We start from the raw sequence: 19,849 nt of genomic DNA on the forward strand, positions 1-19,849 counted from the left end.
CTCCAGAGTGCGTTGGGGAGGGGAGCAGGAACAGCTCGGGATGGGGAGAGTGTGAAGATCGCGGTGGATGGGCTGGGGTGCCCTGGGCAGAACTGGGGTGCAGGGGTTGGTTGGGGTGCACGGTGCTGCGCTGGGGTCCCGGACAGGCCAGGGCACAGGGGCGGGGGGGTTCTGCGGGAGCTCCACTCGGTTTTGGTTTCGGCTCCAGTTTGCAGCCGGGGCTCCAGGGTGGGCTCCCCGGGCCGGGCGGGCAGCTCGGTTCGGTTCGGCTCGGCTGGGTTCGGATCGGCTGGGCTGGGTTCGGCTCGGCTGGGTTCGGCTCGGCTCGGCTGGGTTCGGCTCGGCTGGGTTCGGTTCGGCTCGGCTGGGTTCGGCTCGGCTCGGTTCGGCTGGGCTGGGTTTGGTTCGGCTCGGCTGGGTTCGGCTCGGCTCGGTTCGGTTCGGCTCGGCGTGGCTGCCCCCTTGCCGGGCCCTCCCCCTGCCCCGCCCCGCCGGGACCGGGCGGATGCGCCGCCTCCAGTTTCGATTCCCGAGCGGTCCCGGCTGCGGGGAATGGAGCTCCGGGGGTACCAGCGGGAGGCGGCGGCCCCGGCCCTGCTCGGCCGCAACAGCATCGTTTGTCTGCCCACGGGCGCCGGGAAGACCCGCGTAGCCGTCCACGTGTGCCGGCGGCACCTGGAGAGCCGGCGGGGCGGAAAGGTGGCCGTGCTTGTCAACAAGGTACTGCCCTGCCCCAGCACCGCGGGAGCCTCGGCGGGGATCCCGGCCGCTGCTGAGGGTGCTCCTGTGGGCGCAGGTGCACCTGGTGGAGCAGCACAGCGAGAAGGAGTTCCACGCACTGCAGGACACCTTTAAGGTGGTGTCCATCAGTGGGGACACCAGCCACAGAACCTTCTTTGCCATGCTGGTGAAGAAGAGCGACGTTGTCATCTGCACAGCCCAGATTCTGCAGAACGCCCTGGTCAGCACGGAGGAGGACACGCACGTGGAGCTGACAGGTAGGCCACACCACATGTACTGCTGGCCCCACGGCTGTGGCTGAGCCCCCAAGCTGAGCAACCGTCTCACCCCGCTCCCCTCCCTGGCCCGGAGCAGATTTCTCACTGCTGGTGATAGACGAGTGCCACCACACGCACAAGGACGCCGTCTACAACAAGATCATGCTGAGATACCTTCAGCGCAAGCTCAGCGGGGAGCAGGACCTGCCACAGGTCCTGGGGCTGACGGCATCCCCTGGCACTGGGGGGGCAACATCCTTTGAGGGGGCTGTAAAGCACATCCTGCAGGTGCGTCCTGTGCCCCGTCCTGCTTCAGCACAGCTCGCCCTGGGCTTCAGCAGGGTGTCCCTTGGGATGGGGACAGGTGTGTGGGTGCTGGGCAGCCCAAAGGTGTCGTCCCCAAACTCACCAGCTTGCCAGTGAGCACCACGCACAGCATTGTCCTGGGCTGCTGGGCTCAGGGTGGAAGCAGGGTCTTTCCCTCTCAGATCTGTGCCAACCTGGACACTGAGAAGATCACATCGGTGCAGGACGAGGTGCAGCACCCGCAGAGCCATGTCCCCCAACCCAAGAAGCAGTATGACCTGTGCCAGGAGAGAGAGCAGGTGAGGGACAGCTGCTCAGAGCCATGGGGCTGCTCACTGGGTGGGAGATGAGACCCCCAAGCCCTGCTGGGTGAGGGGCTGTGTCCCTTCATCCGCTTCACTCAGGCCAGTGTGCAAAATCAGTTAACCCAGAGCTTTGGTGCTGGGGGATCCTGCAACTGTCTGGGTCCTGCCATGCAAGCAGCCACAATTCCCGGGTCCTGAGCCCCTCCCTGCTCCCAGGACCCCTTTGGTGAGCAGCTGAAGAAGGTGATGGTGCAGATCCAGCAGTTCATGGAGAAGCCGGATCTCCCGCAGAACTTCGGCACGCAGATTTACGAGCAGCGCATTGTGGAGCTGGAGAAGAGAGGTGAGGGGGTGGCAGTGCGGGTGTGGCAGGGCTGAGCCACGGGGACAGGCTGTGACTGCGGTGTCCCCTGGCCCCTCCAGCTGCAGAGATGTTTTGTCGCAAGACGCGGGTGTGTGCCCTGCACCTGCGCAAATACAACGACGCTTTGCTGATCAGTGACGCCGTGCGGATGGTGGACGCCTTCCAGTGCCTCCAGCAGTTCTACAGCGCTGAGAAGGATAAGAAGGGCCCCACTGAACAGTTCCTCACTGCCATGTTTGAGGGTAACAGAGGGGCCTGGAGGGGGGTGATGCTGGCTGCATTTTGGGCGCAGGGAGTGTCCCTGACACCCCGCTCACCTGTGCAGAGAACAGGGCGAGCCTGCAGGCACTTGCCGGGGACCACCGCTATGAGAACCCCAGGCTGGGCAGGCTGGAGGAGATCCTGCGTGAGCACTTTCAGCCTCTGGGAACTTCTCGTGGCATTGTCTTCACCCAGACAAGGCAGAGTGCCCACAGCCTGTTCAGCTGGCTGCAGACCACGGCCACGCTCCAGAGGCAACACATCAGGGCTGCTGTCCTCACCGGCGCCGGCTACAGCAACCAGACCAGGCACATGACACAGGTGAGTGGAGGAAGGCTGACCCCACTTGGCACATTTTGGGGTGCTGCGGGTGCTGCCCAGGCCTCAGAATCTTACACAGCTGCTGAAGCATCACCCCTCTGTCTACACAGAATGAGCAGCAGGATGTGATCAAGCAGTTCCGTGAGGGAGCCCTCAACCTTCTCTTCTCCACCAGTGTGGCCGAGGAGGGCCTGGACATCCCCGAGTGCAACATTGTGGTCCGCTATGGGCTGATGACCAATGAGATCGCCATGGTGCAGGTGCTGCCCCGGCTCCCTCTGGCCCTGCCAGGATCCCCCAAAGCTTGGGGGAGTGGGACACGGGGGCTCTTGCATTCCCTGCAGGCAGCTCCCTGGGGATGAGCCCAGCAGAACATCTCCTTGGCAAGGCACAGGGGAGGGTGGGAGGTGGCTCAATCCTCACAGGGTAGCACAGAAGGCTTGGCTGTGTCCTTCTACTGACTGCAACATTTGGACTTTGCCCTGCAGGCCCGGGGCCGTGCCCGTGCTGAGAACAGCGTCTACTCGGTCCTTGCCAAAGCCAACAGCAGAGAAGTGATCCGAGAGTTGCTCAATGAGGACCTGGTGGAGCTCATGAAGAGGGCGATTCAGGCAGTGCAAGCCATGCCTGAGCAGGAGTACTGCCAAAAGGTGGGTACTGGGTGCTGCTGTGGGCACTGGCAGGGCCAGGCAGCTCTTGCTCCCCTCTGCACCCTGCTTTTGGCTGCCTGCTCTGTCTCAGGGAAGCACCAGATCCTGGCATGGGGTTGTGTGAGGGGCACAGGGCAGTGTGTGCCCATCCTGCCCTGTGGCTTGTGCTCCTGGGATGACACATCCCTTGGTAGCCGTGGATTTGCCGTGTCTGCCATCTGTCCCTGCCTGCAGTCCTGTGCTGACCCCTGTCCCCACCCCAGATCCAGGAGCTGCAGCAGGTGGCCGTGGCCAGCTGGCTGATGAAGGAGGCCAGGATCAGCAAGCGGCGGCAGCTGCACGACCCGGACGCTGTTCGCCTGTACTGTGTCAACTGCAACACGGCCGTGTGCCGCGGCAGCGACATCCGCACCGTCGAGGGCATGCACCACGTCAACATCAACCCCAAATTCGGGTAGGAGTCTCACATGGGGAGTGGTGAGCAGGCAGATGGGTGAGGGCAGCACCAGCCAGCTGCCAGCTCTTTCTCATGGACCTTGGTACAGGGAGATTGCAGGAACTTTGTTGGACTACGGGAGCACCTGTGCTGCCCTGTTTGTGTCCCCTGGACCATCGTCCTTAGTGTCTGGTGACCCTTTCCTTCCAGGTCGTATTACAGAGTTTCCTCTGGGAAAATACAGTTCCAGCGGACTTTCAAGGACTGGGAGCCCGGCTGCTGTATCTCCTGCAAAGCCTGCAGCCAGGTGAGCTCCACAATTCCCCTGTGTCTGCAGCCCAGTCAGAGCAGGAGGGACAGGAAGGGCTGTGCCTTGTGCCCCAGCTCCCAGCTGCACATGCATGTGTCACGTGTGTGCTGTGGGACATGGACACGGGCTGGCTCCAAGGAAGGACATGCCTCGGGAGCACGAGCTGTCCCATCGCTGTGTGCGTGGCCCTGGGGACGCTGTGTGTGTGTAACTGTCTCCTCCCTGCCCACACAGGACTGGGGGATGGAGATGCTGTACCGGCAGGTAAAGCTGCCTATCCTCTGCATCAAAAACTTCGTGGTGGAGACACCAGAAGAGAAGAGGAGGTACAAGAAGTGGGGCTCTGTGACGTTCCCCATTAAGGCGTTTGACTACCTGGAGTACTGCTCTGACACCTGCAGCCTGTCCTTCTAGCACAGGCTCTGTTCAGAACAGGAATATTCACAGGGCACTTCCAGGGTGCTACATGAACAGGGGAGGCTTCCTGGACCCTTGGACAGAGAGCCACGGCTCGCTCCTCTCCTCCTCGCTGCTCTGAGCCCCAGCAGCGTGTCCCTAGCTGGAGCCCATGGCTGCTGAAGGAGCTTTGCTGCACCCATGTAGAAAGGATGAGATGCTGGGATGGAAAATCATCCAAACCCTTCCTTGCTTTCCATGCTGCTGCCTTCTCAACCCTGCCAGGAGAACCATCCGTTTCTGTGGGTCCAGGACAGTGCTTCTCCAGCCTGATTTAAGAATTTGATGTGTGTCCATTAAAAACACAGATGCTGGACTGAAGGGGCAGGGTGGCAAGAGCTGCTGGGCTGAGGCTGCGAGGGGGGCCATGGCCCTAGAGCCAGAACCCGCTGTACCCTGTGCCAGCAGAACGGGGGTCTCCAGAGGACAGTGGGGTCTGTGAGGCTGTCCCGGCTCTATCCCACCCCCAGACAGCGGCCTGAGCGATTCATCCCTCCCACCCATCCAAGGCCGAACCTTCCCGAGGTGCAGAACGAGCCTAAACCCCTCTGGGGCAGCCCCTGGGGTCCCCTCGGACTCACCTGGGAGCGCCCTGGGTTTTGCGTCCGAGCTTCGGGGAAGCCGCGGGGCTTGCGGGGCACTCGGGACCGGGACCGGGCTGGGGGGACCGGGCCGGCTTCGGGATTCGGTACCGGGAGCGCCCGCGCTCCCCGGCCGGGCCGCTGGAGGGAGCCCCGGGCCGGGCTGGGGAGAGCGGGGAACGGGAAACGATCCCGGGGGAACCGGGAGTGTTCGGGGAACGGGAAACGATCCCGGGGGAACCGGGAGATGTGCTAGGAACCGGGGGATGCCTGGGGAACCGGGGGATGCTCCGGTGAGTACAGGGGGCTGCAGCTGCCTCTGTCCCTTCCCCCCGGGATCCTGCCCCACTCCTCGGTGCTGGCCCGGGGAACCCCCCCCGGCCCCCGGTAATCAGCGCCGGTGCTCGGCAGGTCCCGGTGGGGAGGAGCTGCAGAAGGGCGAGGACACGGGCAGGGAACAGAGTCCTGCTCCTGCCTGACTTTGGTACCAGAGGATCCCGCAGTGTCAGGCACACACAGCCCGCCTGCAGGTGGAGATGGCCCTGGGGAAACCAAGCTCCTGTTCATCGGAAACTGGGTAATGAGGCCATTCGAGTTATTTGTAGCTCCTTGTGGGATGGGATGGCCTCTCCTCCCACTCCCTAGGCAGGATCCCTCCCCAGGGACCCCAGACCGTTTTGCTCAGCTCAAATTGCCCTGATTTGTGCTTGGAGAATTGAGGTTGTGAGTTAGCCCAGTGGGTGCCCACAGCACTGGGTGCTGCAACCCCTCCCCAGCCCTGGTAGATCTGTCTGTCAGCTTGGGTGCCCCAAACCAGAATTTCTGTAACAAAACTTCCCCCTTTTTGAGGGGGTGCAGCTGACTCCATGGGATACGTGGCCAGGACAGCACTGTGAGTCTCTGTGGGTTTTGCAAGTGGGTCTGTATCCAGCCCCTGCTTGTTCTTCCCCCTGTGTCCCTGGTTTAACATCAGCCACATCGTATTTCTCCTTCCCAGGGGCTCGGTCACCTTGGGCCTGGCGGCAGGGAGCAGCTGAGCTGCAGTGATCGGCACTGCGACCTTGGGCAGTGTCCTTCAGGGCTGGCATCCCTCAGAGCCTGCATCCTTCTGAGCCAGCATCCTTCAGGGCTGGCATCCTTCAGAGCCAGCCTCCTGTGGCCAAATCCCCAGGCTGGAAGAAGTCTGTGGCTCGAAGCACCTTTGCTTATCTCAGCTCCCCAGAGCCCTTACGTTCCGGCCATCACGACTGGCTGGCTGTAAGCAGAGATGGGCAGCATTAGCCCCGCAGCAAACAGCTGCTGCAGCAAGTTCTGCTGGCACAAGCAGCGTGGTTTGCCCCTGGCCCACAGGCTGCCAGCACGGGAGCAGCCCCAGGAACGCCTGTGGCCTCCTGCCCCAGCACTCCCGTGCCCCCAGCAGCCGGGTGTGCTCACAGAGTCAGGGTAATGCAGCAATTTATTCTTCACAGCTCATTTCATTTGTCATCAGTGTGTCAGAAAGCACCGATTCCCCTCCCAAGGCACCAGCTGGAAAACCTCCGGCTCCTCCACCTGGCAGTGCCTCAGGTCAGCCCTTTCCCCAGGCTGGTGTTTAGCAGGACTTAGTGCTCAGCCTGTTCGACTTATCGGGAAGGAGTCTGAGATGTGATTTGATTACAGCATGCAAGCATCTTCCTGGGGAGAAAACTGCTGGGTATTAAAGGGCTCTTTAACTTTAACAGAGAGAGGAATAATGAGAACTGGGGCTGAAAGATAAAGTCAGGCAGATTGAAATTTGAAATCCAGGGCAGGTCTGCAGCAAGGAGGGCACAAAGCAGGACCCCAGGCACCTTTCTCAAAGAGATGCCTGGCGCTGGGGGTCCTGCCCTGTGGGTGGCTCCATCCTGCTTCATGGTTTTGGCTCAGGCAGCAGCAGGATGAGCAGCAGGAGTCCGGTGGCATCCTGGCTGAGGGGGATGGGAACTGAATTTTGCTTCCCAGGCACATTTAAAAATCTGGCTATTGCACAGTATCTCTTCCAGAGCCCGCGAGCACATCAGACCCTGAGGTGCCTTTTCCCGGGACAGCTGGATTTTCCTTCTCTGTACCAGGGGAAATTCCATCCTTCAGAAAAGTGCTTGCAGTGGAGGAATTGGATGCCCAAACCCAGAAGCCCTCTCCCCATTTTGTTCCTGCATCTCCTCTTCTCCGCTGCCAGGAGCTCACGGGAGCCCACAAAGCGTGCGGGGGTTCCCTGTCCCACCCGGCCCTGCCGGGAGTTAATCCTGACTGTTCGCATGTCAGGATGCTGCTGGATTAAACAAGGGGATTAGCATCAAACAATTTCCCTGGCGCCCCGAGCGGGAGGCAGGAAATATAATCACTGCAGGTTTATTCTGCTTAGGTTCAAACAGCTCCCTGGCACGCAGCGTGAGATCCCAGCCGGGCCCGTGGCACCGCCAGGCACCTGCCCAGGCCAGGGTGGGAGCACCGGGATGAGGCTGGCACCACCAGGGCTGCTTGTGCCAGGGGGATCAGGGAGGTGTCCTTGCTGTGTGGCACTCAGGTGGCACTCGGGTGGCACTCGGGTGCCTGCTGAAGCCTGTGCCTCATGTGGATCCCACCAGCCCAACCATGAGGTGCCAGTGCAGAGGAGCTGTCCCGGCTTGGGGAAAGGGCTGCACCCTTCACTGGGTGTCCCCAGGAGGGTACAAAAGCCAGCACTGGGGAGACTCCAGTCCCCCACAGTCACTGAGCCCCCCAGCACCGTCCTTCTGCCTGCTCCTGCCAGCCTGGGCTCAGCTGTGGATGGCAGAGGATGGAACAGCCTAGGGGATCTAAAGGCAAATCTCTTTTCCCAACAGCTCCTGGGTTCCTGAGCCAGGGAATGGTGATGCTGCTCTGATCTGATGGCAGCAGTGCAGCTTTCATCCCAAGCTTTGTGCCCACCTGGGTCCCAGGGTCCCCTGTCAGCACTGGGGCACAACCCTGTGCTCTCAGCTGCTTAGAAAAAGTAAAACAAACTTAATCCTGGGGATTGATGGAACAAGCTCGTGCAGCACTGGCTGGGGCACAACAGCCCTATGCCTGGCAAGGAGACTTGACCTCTCTTCAGACCAGTGCACTGTGGGAGCAGCTGGGCTCACATCCCTATGGCCTCGCTGGCCCAGATATTTTGGTCCCTGGAGGTTTCTTAGCTGCTTTCCTCTGAGGAGCATCCCCAGGGCAGCCAAGTCCCTGGTCAGCTGAGAACAGGACCATCACACATGCCCACCTTGTTTTTCTAGGAAAGGGCTAAAAATACCATTCTAGGGCTGTGTGGAAGGGCCCGAGCCAATCCTCACTACTGGGAGTCAAGTGATTTACAGCCCTGTGCGTGATCCCAGTGACTGTGCAGGGGCAGGGACAGTCCCTGGGCCAGGGCACGTCTCTGTGGGGCAGAAGAACAGAGGAGCTGCAGGTCCTGCCTTCCTCAGTGCTGCTGGGGATGGCCACTCTCCTTTCTTGCCATTTTTTGGTGACTGTGTTTGGGCTGGGCATTGGCAGGATGTGGCAGGGGGGATGCAGCACGGTGGGGTAAGAGCCAGGGACAGCTGGCAGGTGCTGCCACAGTCTGGGGCCTGCCGGGACCCCTGGCACGAGCTGCGATATCTGAAAACTCCCAAACAAAATTTCATGCACTAAATCTTAGGGCTGCAATTCTGCTGAGACCTGGCTTTATAATTGGATCTGTCAGAAACCCGTCACACTTAATGTGCAGCTGCCAGCATGCGTGCAACTCCTCAGCGACTGCGCTGCCTCTGCTGGGCACCGGCAAATCTGGTCCTGGGATTTTCCAGCTTGAGGAAAGGTCTAGTTCATACCTAAATCTCTAACCCTGGGAGGAGGACAGCCCTAGTTTTAACTCGAGGTGCCTCGACTTCCCTCTGTGCCAGGGAAGGCAGTGGGATGGGGACGATGCTGGTGAGGCATGAGAGCCCAGCATACGCGTGTGTTCTTCACCTGAGTAATCAAACTCGTTATGCAGTGTTTGATTAAAGGCCACAAAACATATTATCTTTGATTCTTCCACTTTATTTTTGTTGCCTTCATTTGTCCCTTGGAGATGAGAGTTGCTCTGGTACGTATTAGTCACAAAGCCCCAGCCTCGCGCTGCGTTCCTGCTATCTGAGAAATGAATTATTAATGGTGCATTAAACAGAGACTGGAAAGGGGCCCTGGGACACTGATAATCAGGAGCTAATTGAGGAAGAAATGAGATACTGCTCCCGTTGCAGAACGAGGACTGTGCAGCGCTGCGATACCAAAGGTGACCCTGCTGAAATTCCTGGGCCAACTGCGCCCGGCTCTGCCTGCTCAGCCCTCGCTGGTGGGTCATGTGTACACCTGGCAAGGATGTTCTCCCTGGCAAGGATGTTCTCCCTGGCTGGGATATTTTCCTTGGCTGAGATGTTCTCCTTGGCTGGGATGCTCTGCCCTGGCCAGGATGTTCTCTGTGACAGGGATGTTCTTCCTGACAGGAATTCTGTCTCAGGCATCAGAAAAAAAGTCAGGCGAATGCATTCATGGCCCTGGAAAGCTGCTGTATCCCAGATTTTGATGGCATGAAGTAGATCCTGGGGCTGGCCAGGAGTGTGGGCACAGGCTCACACCTCAGGGGTGATATCCCACCTCAGTGGTGGCTGCTCCGGATGCTAGATCCTGCCTGGAACCTCATCTGTGACTGGGGCTGAACAATTTCAATGAATTTTATTTGTTCTCCCTGGCTGTTTTTCCACACAGCTTTCCGCTGTGGCCTGTCAAATTTCTCCTCTTCCACTCTGGCTGCATTAAAGCTCACCCCAGCCCTGGCACCACCAGGGGTCCCGTGGGACATTGCCACAGGGCCTTGAGGGCTGGAGCAAGCTGGGAGCACAGGGGATTGTCACTGTCACTGCCCTCCCTGGCCACAGGCTGCTGCTCTGGCAATGTCAGGCTGACATGGGCCCAGAGTGTCCCATCACCTCCCCTCTCCAAACCCCAGTGGAGGCTTGGGTTTAGGACCTGACTGTCCTGTTCCCCTCCTGGTGGGCTCAGCGCTGCTTCCTCCCAATACCCAGCCAAGGCTCCCTGCTCCAGCTCTGCTGCCATGTCACGCTGAAGCAGCCGCAGTTCACCCAGACTCCTTGCATAAATATTTATGCACTGATGCAACGCTTTTCTAAATATAAAGCTTTATCTGAAATTTCATTTAAACATTAAGTGTAGATAATTTATTTATAATTAATGTAGACATCAAGCCCCATCTCTGGAATGCCTGTGAGCTTTCATTTATAATTGGGAGGTAAGTCAGGAGCTAGAGGCTGGGCTCTTATCAGTTTCATTTTAATTTTCCTCCTACAGCAAATGAAGCTGGTGCAATTCATCTCTCATTAGGAGGAAGCACAAAACTCCCCTAAAATAACAGTTTTATGGGGAACAGGTAATAAACCCATCTTTGTCCCTCTTCTTGCCTTTGATAACGTTACTGGAGCTCACAGATCCCTTCAAAGTGTTGGCCTTCCTTAAAAATAAGTCCATTAAAAATTAAAACCACTTTCCTATATAATAAAATTTACTCTCTGCAATTATGCAGAGGGAGCAGTTATCGGCCTTCCATAGATTTTAATTAAAAGTTACAATGGGAAGGAAATAACAACGGCCATAAAATAACAGCAGCCTCTCCCCTAACAATGAGTTATTGGTGCCTCTGTCGCTCAGGTGCCTCTCAAAGTGATGCTCAATGCTGGTGAGAGGTGCTGGGGGTCCCTCGTTTACCTCTGCAGCTCTGGGGAGTTCCTGCACCCATGGGTGCTCAAATGGGTGCTCGGCTCAGCTTTGACCCATTTGTGCTCTTGTTTCTGCACCCCAGTTAGAGAATGAGGCTGTGCTGCCTGTGGTGCCCATGGGGTGGGGTTAGGGTTAGGGTTAGAGTTCGAGTTAGGGTTAGCTTTAGGGTTAGGATTGGGGTTGGGGTTAGGGTTAACATCACCCTGCTGATGTGGCTGTGCAGATCCTGGGGTGCAAACCCCAGTCCAGCTCTGTCGGGCTGTGGGGTCATGGCTTCTCCCCTTTCAATCCCTCCAAGCTGGGCTCATCCAGCACCCCTGAGTCCTTCCTTGGGAAGTGTGTTCTCGCAGAGCAGGGCTGGGGAAGCTGCGTGTGCCTGGCCCAGATATTTTGCAGAGCTCAGAGAGAGACCATCAAAGGCAGCTCCGCACTCAGGCTATAAATAGCGGTGCCCGGGCTGGTGCAGGGGCTGCCAGTGGGAACGCGGTGCCTCCGTCACCTGCAAGCACCTGCTCATGTGGAAAGAGCTGCAGCAGTGGAAAAGCTTATTCCATGTGTACAACTCTTCCAGAGTGCAAACCTTTGCTTCTGAGGACGCCTCAGGCTGGTCTGAATCCAAACACGGGTGTTTGTGGGGCCAGTGCCCCTCACCCACGCTGGATGTGGGGCTGAACTCCCCAGCTGGCCAGGGCTGGGTCACTGCTGGTTGAGCTGATCAGACACAGGAGAGAGCCAAGCTGCTGAGGCTGCTGCAGCTGCATTCCCCCCATGTCAGCTTTTTGCTTTCCTGGAGTCTGGAGGTGCTGTGGTGTCACATCCCAGCATCCCACAACCCATGTCAGCAGCGTGTCATGGGAATCAAGGTGAATTGAACCACCCGGAGCCCAGCTGGGCCCTTGCACCCAGGCCATGGACTGGGGACCAGTTCTGCCCCGTGCCAGGCTGCTCTGGCAGCTCTCTGTGGGCTGCTGCTGCCCAGTGCTGTTGTTCCTTTAACCAGTTACAGCTGTCAAGTGTTCCACTGCTGGTCTCGTCATCGCCTTCCCTGTGTCCTGGCTGTGAAGGTGCTAAACCCCCCCTGATTTGGCTCTGAAACGTTTATGAAATCTTTATGGGCTTTTGAAAAGATTTTAATTCCCTGACACTGCTGCTTTCACTGGGAAAAAAAAAAATAAATTATGACTCAATGAGCAATTACAGCTCAACAGCTGCTGAACGACCACGGCAGCTGCCGGAGCAGCTTGGCACGGCTCAGCACAGTGGCCGAGGAGCCAGAGAGCCTTCCTGGAAAGTGGAGCTGGGCCTGAATCACCCCACGCTGACCTTCCTTGGCTGTGGGACCCTGGCTGGGCCCTGAGCACAGCCCCTCCTCTGCCCACCTGTCTCCCATGGCCCTCGGTAGCCAGGAGCCTGAGTTGTGCGTGGTGCTGGTGGCTGCTGCGCAGTGCCAAGGAAGGAGACAGCTCTAACTGCACATGGAGAGCTGGGCACTGCAGCCAGCCGGTGTCATGGGACCCCAGTGGGTGCTGCAGGAGGGATCTTCCTTCCCTGGGGTGCTGTGGTTCCATATTTGGGATTGGCAATGTCTCAACAGCATCATGGCTGGGCCAGCCTGTCACCCCTACCCATCACTGGAAAGGTGCCACCACAGTGTCCCTGGGCAGCGCCAGCTCCTCCCTGTGTGGGGGGATGTCAGAGCTGCCAAAGGATGTAGAACATTGGTGTAATTGTAAAATTCCCTGTTTACTGAAAGCAGAGCTGCTGAGCTCCAGAAACATGATGAAAGAGGAAGGTTGCCCTGACAGTGCCCATTCCTTCCTGGCAGTGCCCATTCCCTCATAGTTCCCTCCCTCCTGGCAGTGCCCAATCCTGTTTCCTCAGAGGCTCATTTCTGCTTCTTCAAGTGCACAAAGTTGCTGTACAGAACAGACAATGGGGCTGGGAGAAATTCTGTGAGCAACTGCAGTGTGCTGGAGGGGCTGGGTGTGTTGTGCCTTCTGCTGCTCTGTCCCATGGCTCTTCAGGGTGCTGCAGCTGGAGATGACCTTCTCTATGTTTAGTGTTTTGTCTTCAGCTTTGGAGATATCTGCAGCAAACCAAAATGTTTGAGGGTGACTGTGGTCTTGGCACAAACAGTGTCTCGGGGGGAAGCAATGTGAAGGGCTGCCCTTGGAAGAGTCAAGCCAGAGTTCCCATGGGAAGGAAGAAATGCATCCGTGCTCCCCAGTGCTGGAATGCTGGGAGCTGTGGGTCAGGTAAGAGGCCTCATCTCTGCAATTCTGGATCCCTGTGCCTGGAAGGGGAGTGCAGTCCCTTCCCTGCACTGTGGTGGAGGCAGGATGAGGCTGAAAGGGTTCAAGTAAATGAAAAAAGTGTGGAGGAGCCCCAGCCATGCCTCTGCTCCTTGGAGAAGAAAGCTACACCATCATCATCAGGCTCCTGACAGCCAAGGTACTGTAAAGTTTGAGATCCATTAGAGCAGCTGTAATTATTTATAGGGAGGAAAAAAACCAACATCCTACATTGTGCAAATCAGATGGCACAGCAAACAAATGCACCGAGCTTTGGCAAAAGGGCTCTGAAAACCCAAAGTGATTTATGATGAGCCAGGATGAGGCTCAGTGGTGCCACACTGCTGCTCCTGGGGACCTGACTCTGACAGCAGCAGGGAAAGGGACTCCTGGTGTGGACAGGTGGGATCTGCTGCTGCTGGGCCGCCTGCTTGTGTTCCAGGATCTGTGGACCCAGAGGTAGCTCAGACTGGGACTCCCCGCTCCTGGCTTCCCCCTCCCTGGCCGCTGGTGGCCCTGGAGCCTCCTGTGGGCTTGCAGGGGTTTGGAGCAGCACATGCTCTGCCCCCACTTCAGCAGCCTCCAGCCTCTGCCAGCAACAGCACGGGGCCAGTCACACCTCTGCCTCTCAGCATCAATTCCGTGTTCTAGCAGAGGCAAAGCTGTGAGCAGGCAATTGCTCTGGGACACAGGAGCTCCTGGGTACCTTCTCCAGAGGAGAGGGCTCTTGGCCAGAGCAGTTCCCTCCCAGTTGGGCTCCAAAGCTCAATTAGCAGTTTTGGGAAGTGCTTTGAGATCCTCTGCAAAGTGTCCTGGCGGAGGGCAAAATGTGATTATATAACGTGTCTAGACAGCATATTCCTTGGGGCAGCAGGACACTTTTATATCTCCTCTCCTGTGTCAGCACTGTGTGGCCCCGCTGAAAGGTTCTCGGAGCTGCTAAAATATTAACAATGATGACAGCGACAGGCCAGCTCAGACTTTTGCACTTAAAATTGTTGATCTTAGCACAAGGTGGGAGCATGGCAGCAGAGGAGCCTTTGCCTGGCGGCACCTTGTGCTCCAGCTGAGGAGCACGGAGCACCTCCCTGCAGGCCCCCTCCCTCCATCCCGCCCCGGGCTCCCCTTCACCCTCTTGGAGCAGCCGGGCTGCCCGGGCATGGCCAAGGGTCCTGTCCCTCCGTGCTGCCTGCTGGGCCTGGCTCGGAACAGGGGCTCTGCCATCGGCAAAGAACTGCAGCCCCCGGCGATGCCACCTCCCTGGAGAGCCGGGCTGTCTGCTGCCACTCAGGGTGTGGGACTGGAGACCCTGAGACCCGACCCGCTCTTCTCCGGGCTGCTGGTTGCACACGGCATCCCAGTACCCTGAAATTCAGGTGCCCTCCCCACTGTGTCCTCCTCTGTGTGTCTAACCACACACCTTCCCACCTGCCAAATCCCCCGGGAAGGGCCTGGACAGGCCCTGTGTTCCCACCGTCCCAGCCCCGGGCAGCCGTGGCCGAGGGCTGCGCGACAGGAGGATGCCCCCGAGCCTCTGCGGGATGCAGCTGCGGGATGCAGCTCGGGGATGCAGCTGCGGGATGCAGCTCGGGGATGCAGCTCGGGGATGCAGCTGCGGGTGCAGCACCGGGATGCAGCTGCGGGATGCAGCTCGGGGATGCAGCTGCGGGATGCAGGTCGGGGATGCAGCTCGGGGATGCAGCTCGGGGATGCAGCTAGGGGATGCAGCTCCGGGATGCAGCTGCGGGTGCAGCACCGGGATGCAGCTCGGGGATGCAGCTGCGGGTGCAGCTCCGGGATGCAGCTCGGGGATGCAGCTGCGGGATGCAGCACCGGGATGCAGCTGCGGGTGCAGCACCGGGATGCAGCTGCGGGATGCAGCTCAGGGATGCAGCTGCGGGTGCAGCACCGGGATGCAGCTGCGGGATGCAGCACCGGGATGCGCCGCCGCGGTTCCCCCTCCCACTCCGTGCGGGCGCCGAGGGGGGGTTGGACCGCGGCGGCGCGCGCGCTGCCTTCATCCCCCCCCTTCCTCCTCCTCCTCCTCTTCCTCCTTCTCCTCCTCCTCCGAGAGCGCTCTCGCACGGCCGGGAGCGAGAAGCCGGCGAGAGGATGCTGCAGACGGCGGCCGAGCCGGGCGCCTGGGCAGGTAGGGCTGGCGGGGGCTGCCGGTACCGGCGGCCGCGGGGCTGGGCTGTGGGCACGGGGAGTTGCAGGCTTAGGAAAGTTGCGGGAGGGGGAGGATGCGCTGGAGGGGCCCCGGGAATCGGGATGGGGCCGGATGTTCGCCCCCGCTCCCTGCGCTCCGTCCCGGCGGGTGACGGAGCCCCGGCCCCGCTGACCCCCCGGAGGGGTCAGGCTAGGATGGAAACTTCTTGAGCGGAACTTTCCCGAGGCCAGCCCCTCTCCGGCGCGGGGCTGAGGTTCCCACGCCGAGCGGGACCCGCTGGGTGCCGGTAACCCCGGCTGGTCCCCGCCGTGGGACCCCACGGGTGTGCGCCGGACTGGGGTCTGCGGCAGCAGCTGGCCGGGGGCGGCGGTGGCCCAGGTGTGCGGCTCGGCAGGGACAGGGGGCCGTGGAGTGGTCCTTGGGCCCCTCTGGGCCCGGCTGTGCTGCTCGGCGTGCACAGCACACCCTGCGCCTCCCTGGAGCTGCACGCGTCCATGCTGGGATCGGGACTTGGAGAGCTGTGCTGGGAATGGAGCCGAGGCTCTGGCTGCCTCCACGGGGACTCTTGGCTCTTATGGAAAAGGACCTTCAGAGAGCTGTACAAAAGATCTTTCTGTTGGCTGAGTCTCCGGGTGGGAGCAGCGGGGTCCCCTGCTCCAGGAGTGTGGAGGCAGAAGCAGGATCCGCACTCAGCAGATTGACCGCTCTTCCCTGGCCATTACCAATAGACTTTGCTGTTAACTTGAAGCAGCAGCGAGTTATGGGGGAAGCTTTTAAGGAGTTTGCATCGGGGTGGGCAGGGCTGGGGCTTGTTCTGCCCCAGAGCGAGCCCCACGGATCCCGGCACAGGGATGTGCCTGTGCCTGCCCTTGGCAGCGCCATGGCAGGGCGGTGAGCGCCGATCCTGCTGGATGGGCGTGTGGGAAAACAACATCTTGGCACAAGAGGCTGCGATTTGTTTGCAGAGCAAAATTTGAAAGTGCTGCTTAAATAGGGGAGATGATTCTGTGTGAAGGTGAGGGGTCTAGAGCCTGGCATCGCACTCCTGGAGGCTCTGAGGGGTTTCCAGGTTGATTCACCAGTGCAGGGATCAGCACCAGCTCACTGGTACCTTGCTGCTGGAGCTGCCCCTGAGAGGGCTGGATGTGTCTGTGGGTCCCACAAAGTATGGCAGCACCTCTGAGTTGCAGTTCTGGGTGAAAATGTGAGGCAGGAGCTGGTCCTGCCCTGCTCAGCCCTGCACACACATTGGCTTCACCCCCTGCTTACCTGGGGTGTCTGAGTGCAGAGTGGAGATGTTTGTGAGCTGCATGTGGGGCACGGTGCCTGAAAATAGCATCAATGGGCAGTGCCACTGTGTGTGACAGCCTGAGGATAAATGAGGCTCTGTCCCGGCTGCCAGCCTGGCTGGGAGTTTCCTCAGTGACTGCCATCCAAATCCACCACCACTGAGTTTTTTTAAGTGACTGCAGGTGTTTTCCGACAGAGCATCCAGCCCAGTGGCTTTGCTGAATGATGTTTGGGTGGAACATCAAACACTGAGGGGATGGAGGAGCTGTACTGGTCCCTCAGTAGCTGCCAGTGTGATTCTGCCAACCAGAAACTCTCTCGCCATATGCAGAGTTCAGGGCAGGGTGATGATACCATGTGCTGTGGATTTCGTGCTTGTTCTGCCACGTGCGTTGGAAAAAAGGGCCAGTGTGACCCTGGCTGTGGCTCCGGCTGTGAATGCACAGAGCCTGGCTCTGCGTTAGCAGGGCTGTGACGTCATGCCAGGCTGTGACTTCCCACTGGGAGTCTTGTACACGAGCATCCCTGAGCTGGCATCCCTGAGCTCCCCTCCCTGAACTCTCCATCCCTGAGCTCCCATCCCTGAGCTCCCATCCCTGAGCTCCCCTCCCTGAACTCTCCATCCCTGAGCTCCCATCCCTGAGCTCCCCTTTCTGGACTCTCCATCCCTGAGCTCCCCTCCCTGAGCTCCCCTCCCTGAGCTCGTGCTGTGCTTGGCTGGGGCTCCAGAGCAGCTGCTCTCACTACCCGAGCGCTCTTCGACTGACAGAGCAGCAGCCTCTGGATGGAGAAATCGGGAGGCTGCTTAAATAGTCCCAAGGGTAACAAATATTTTTGTGGGTTGGTGGTTCACTGGCCTCAGATCACAGTGCTGCACTTTGGGGGGTTGCATGTCCTGGCCATGGTAGGTGAGGGTTGGGGTCTGGCTGCTCAGGTGAGGAGGTACCATCCTGCTGGAGTGTGCACTGCCAGTGGGATCAGGGCAGCCATCCCATCCCATCCCATCCCATCCCATCCCATCCCATCCCATCCCATCCCATCCCATCCCGCTGATGTTCTCGGCACTGTTTATGGGGGCTCGTGTTAGCATTCCCAGCTGTCCCAGGACAAGGCTCCTGTCAGTGTGCCAAAGGGGACATGGACAGGGACAGGGCAGAGCTGCCCCAGCTCATTCTGCCTGCTGCTCATCCCCATGGGCTGGCAGGAATGTGCAGAGCCTGGAGTGATGCTGTGGCCCCAGCAGAGCGGCACCAGGAGCTCGCCTGGCTGTGGCAAGCCATTCCAACCCAAAAATACTCCCTGAGCATTGCCCCAGCATCCTCAGACATCAGCTGGTGGCTGGTAAAGGAACCCTGGTCTTTGGGCTCTTATTTGTTGTGTTTCTGGGGATTTTCCTCTTGTTTGGCTTCTCTCTAATGTTCCTGGGGAGATCGATGTGTTTCTACGAGTGCACAACACAAGTCTGCTATTGACTGAACAAGGACCTTCCCAATCCAGTACTGGATGTGTCAGTCACGTTTCTTCACACTGGTGAATTTCCAGGGCTAAAAGCAAATCTGCTGTGGAAGCACCGGGCAGTCCCCAAAACGATTTACACATCACAGGGGCAAAGATTCCCTTTCCCAGCCCTGCAGCCCTTCCTGTTCCTCAGCTCGATCAGAACTGGAGTTTGAGTTTTCCAAAGCCAGAGCCCTCAGTTCTGCAGCTCTTTAATCATTTCTAGGGATGATAAAAATGCAAAAATGTGCACCCAGAGCAGAATAATGAAGCCCATGAGGGTCTATTTGTCAATTTAGCAACGATATTGTGATGTACAAAGGCTGTTTCTTAGTATGATGTTCTGAGATTGCCTCCAAAATAGCGCCATAATTTCTGTGTCAGAAAGCCCCTGTCAGGAATTATGTCTGTGCTCTCAAGGAAACCCAGGCTGCAGCTGCACCGTAACAACTGCTCCATTTCTCTTTAGAAATACAGCAATTTACTTGCCAGTCATCAAAGGGAACCTGCAGTTTTAGGAGCTGTGAGCTGTTCTGTGGGCATGGGATGCCCCAGGTCCTGTGGGAGCCTCCCTGGTGCTCCCCCAGTGCAGGTGTTGGTGTTTCAGAGGCATCAGGATGCCCATGTGCCCAGCCTGGCTGCACCCTGGCCATGGCAGCGGGGCTGGCACAGGTACACCAGGCTGTGGGCACAGGGGGAACTCTGCTCTGCGTGTCTGTGGGACAGAGTGGGTGCTTCCTCCAGCACTCCTGACTCCACAGGGGCTGAAGGCACAGAGAATCCCTCACTGTCAGAGAGCCCTTTATGGCTGTTTTTTATAAAACACACCACTTTTCCCCCTGCAATGTAAACAGCCTTTTCCCCAGGATGAATTCCCGGCAGGGTGCCAGGGAGAGGGGCTGGGGGTGGGTTTGGGGCTGCGGGGCCCTGCAGGGGTGAGCCCAGGCTGGGCCCCACTCCTTGGGGAGGGTTCTGGGGGAACCTGGCTCTGGCTTGGGCTCTGAGCCCTCGATACCAAACAAATCTGTGCTGCTTTGAAATGGGAATGTTCCTGAGTCGTGATTTTCCCTGGCCTAATTATGGAAATGTATTAATTAGTTGATAAGAAAGATCACTGGGAAATTGCAAAGGAAACATTTTGAGGTGAAGCCCTAATCTGTGCCTGTGTCTGCCTGGAGTCAGGAGCTGCTCCAGCTGCTGGACCTTTGTCAGGCAGCAGTGGCTGGGCTCGGGGTGCTGAGGGAGCTGGGCATCCCTGCTGCTTCCCACGGTGAGGTTCTGGATTCCTCTGGCCAACAGGATCCTGGCAGCTCTGTGCCAGCTCTGCTCATTCCTCTGCCTCTGCTCACCAGTCCAGGGATGAGCTGGGGCCTCTCTGCTGGGAATCAGGCTGATGCCACTCATCTCCAGTTTGAGTATTTCTGTTTCTGACATCTGGCCAGTCTTGCTCTGCATCGGGGGATGAAGGAACTGCTCAATGTGGGCTGGGTTTGGCCTGTGTAAGATCAGAGGGGGTTCTCATCTTCCCATCACCTCCTAGTTCTCTGAGAGCTCTGCTGCCTTGGAACTGGGAGAATTCTGCAGCCACTGCCCTGGGGACATCTTTGGTCACATCTTTGTACAACCACATGGAAAGGGCTAAGAGGTTTTTGGAGGATATTGGAGGATATTTCCCTTTATCTGTTGGAGCAGGAGAGACATGGAACCAATGATGCCTCTTGCCAATTGTCACTTGGCTCTGGCAGGTGCCACTGTGATGCTGCCCTGGTGTCCAGAGGCTCTCTGGACCCTGCCAGGACCAGGACCAACGTGGCAGAGATGCCAAT

At 58.6% G+C, this 19,849-nt stretch overlaps 2 protein-coding genes across 5 annotated transcripts in view; both read left to right on the forward strand.

Annotated features, from left to right (window-relative positions):
• Nucleotides 1–493: 493 nt before the first annotated feature.
• Nucleotides 494–4,728, forward strand: DHX58 (DExH-box helicase 58). The gene is made up of 12 exons (XM_023942515.2): nucleotides 494–720; nucleotides 797–998; nucleotides 1,096–1,286; nucleotides 1,487–1,603; nucleotides 1,826–1,952; nucleotides 2,033–2,215; nucleotides 2,299–2,555; nucleotides 2,666–2,815; nucleotides 3,044–3,205; nucleotides 3,469–3,659; nucleotides 3,852–3,948; nucleotides 4,186–4,728. The coding sequence occupies exons 1-12, from the start codon at nucleotides 553–555 to the stop codon at nucleotides 4,363–4,365; spliced, it is 2,025 nt and encodes a 674-aa protein (XP_023798283.2). The 5' UTR covers nucleotides 494–552; the 3' UTR covers nucleotides 4,366–4,728.
• Nucleotides 4,729–15,032: 10,304 nt separating this feature from the next.
• Nucleotides 15,033–19,849, forward strand: part of ZNF385C (zinc finger protein 385C) — a 60,759-nt gene continuing 55,942 nt past the window's right edge. Inside the window, exon 1 of one of the 4 annotated variants that reach the window (XM_086864296.1) lies at nucleotides 15,033–15,215. In XM_086864296.1, coding sequence (XP_086720422.1) covers nucleotides 15,179–15,215 — 37 coding nt within the window. In that variant the 5' untranslated portion in view covers nucleotides 15,033–15,178. The remainder of the gene's footprint in view (nucleotides 15,216–19,849) is intronic. The other 3 variants (XM_086864295.1, XM_086864297.1, XM_086864298.1) reach the window with 3 other exon arrangements.

This window comes from Cyanistes caeruleus, chromosome 27, assembly GCF_971803275.1.
Source record: "Cyanistes caeruleus chromosome 27, bCyaCae1.hap1.1, whole genome shotgun sequence".
NCBI classification, from domain to species: Eukaryota; Metazoa; Chordata; class Aves; order Passeriformes; family Paridae; genus Cyanistes; species Cyanistes caeruleus.

Bases quoted from the DNA above. Each gene is read 5' to 3' on its own strand.
- DHX58 (XM_023942515.2), top strand. From the start codon at position 553: ATGGAGCTCCGGGGGTACCAGCGGGAGGCGGCGGCCCCGGCCCTGCTC. The intron at 2,816-3,043 runs GTGCTGCCCCGG...TTTGCCCTGCAG, and splicing joins ATGAGATCGCCATGGTGCAG to GCCCGGGGCCGTGCCCGTGC. The intron at 3,660-3,851 runs GTAGGAGTCTCA...CTTTCCTTCCAG, and splicing joins AACATCAACCCCAAATTCGG to GTCGTATTACAGAGTTTCCT.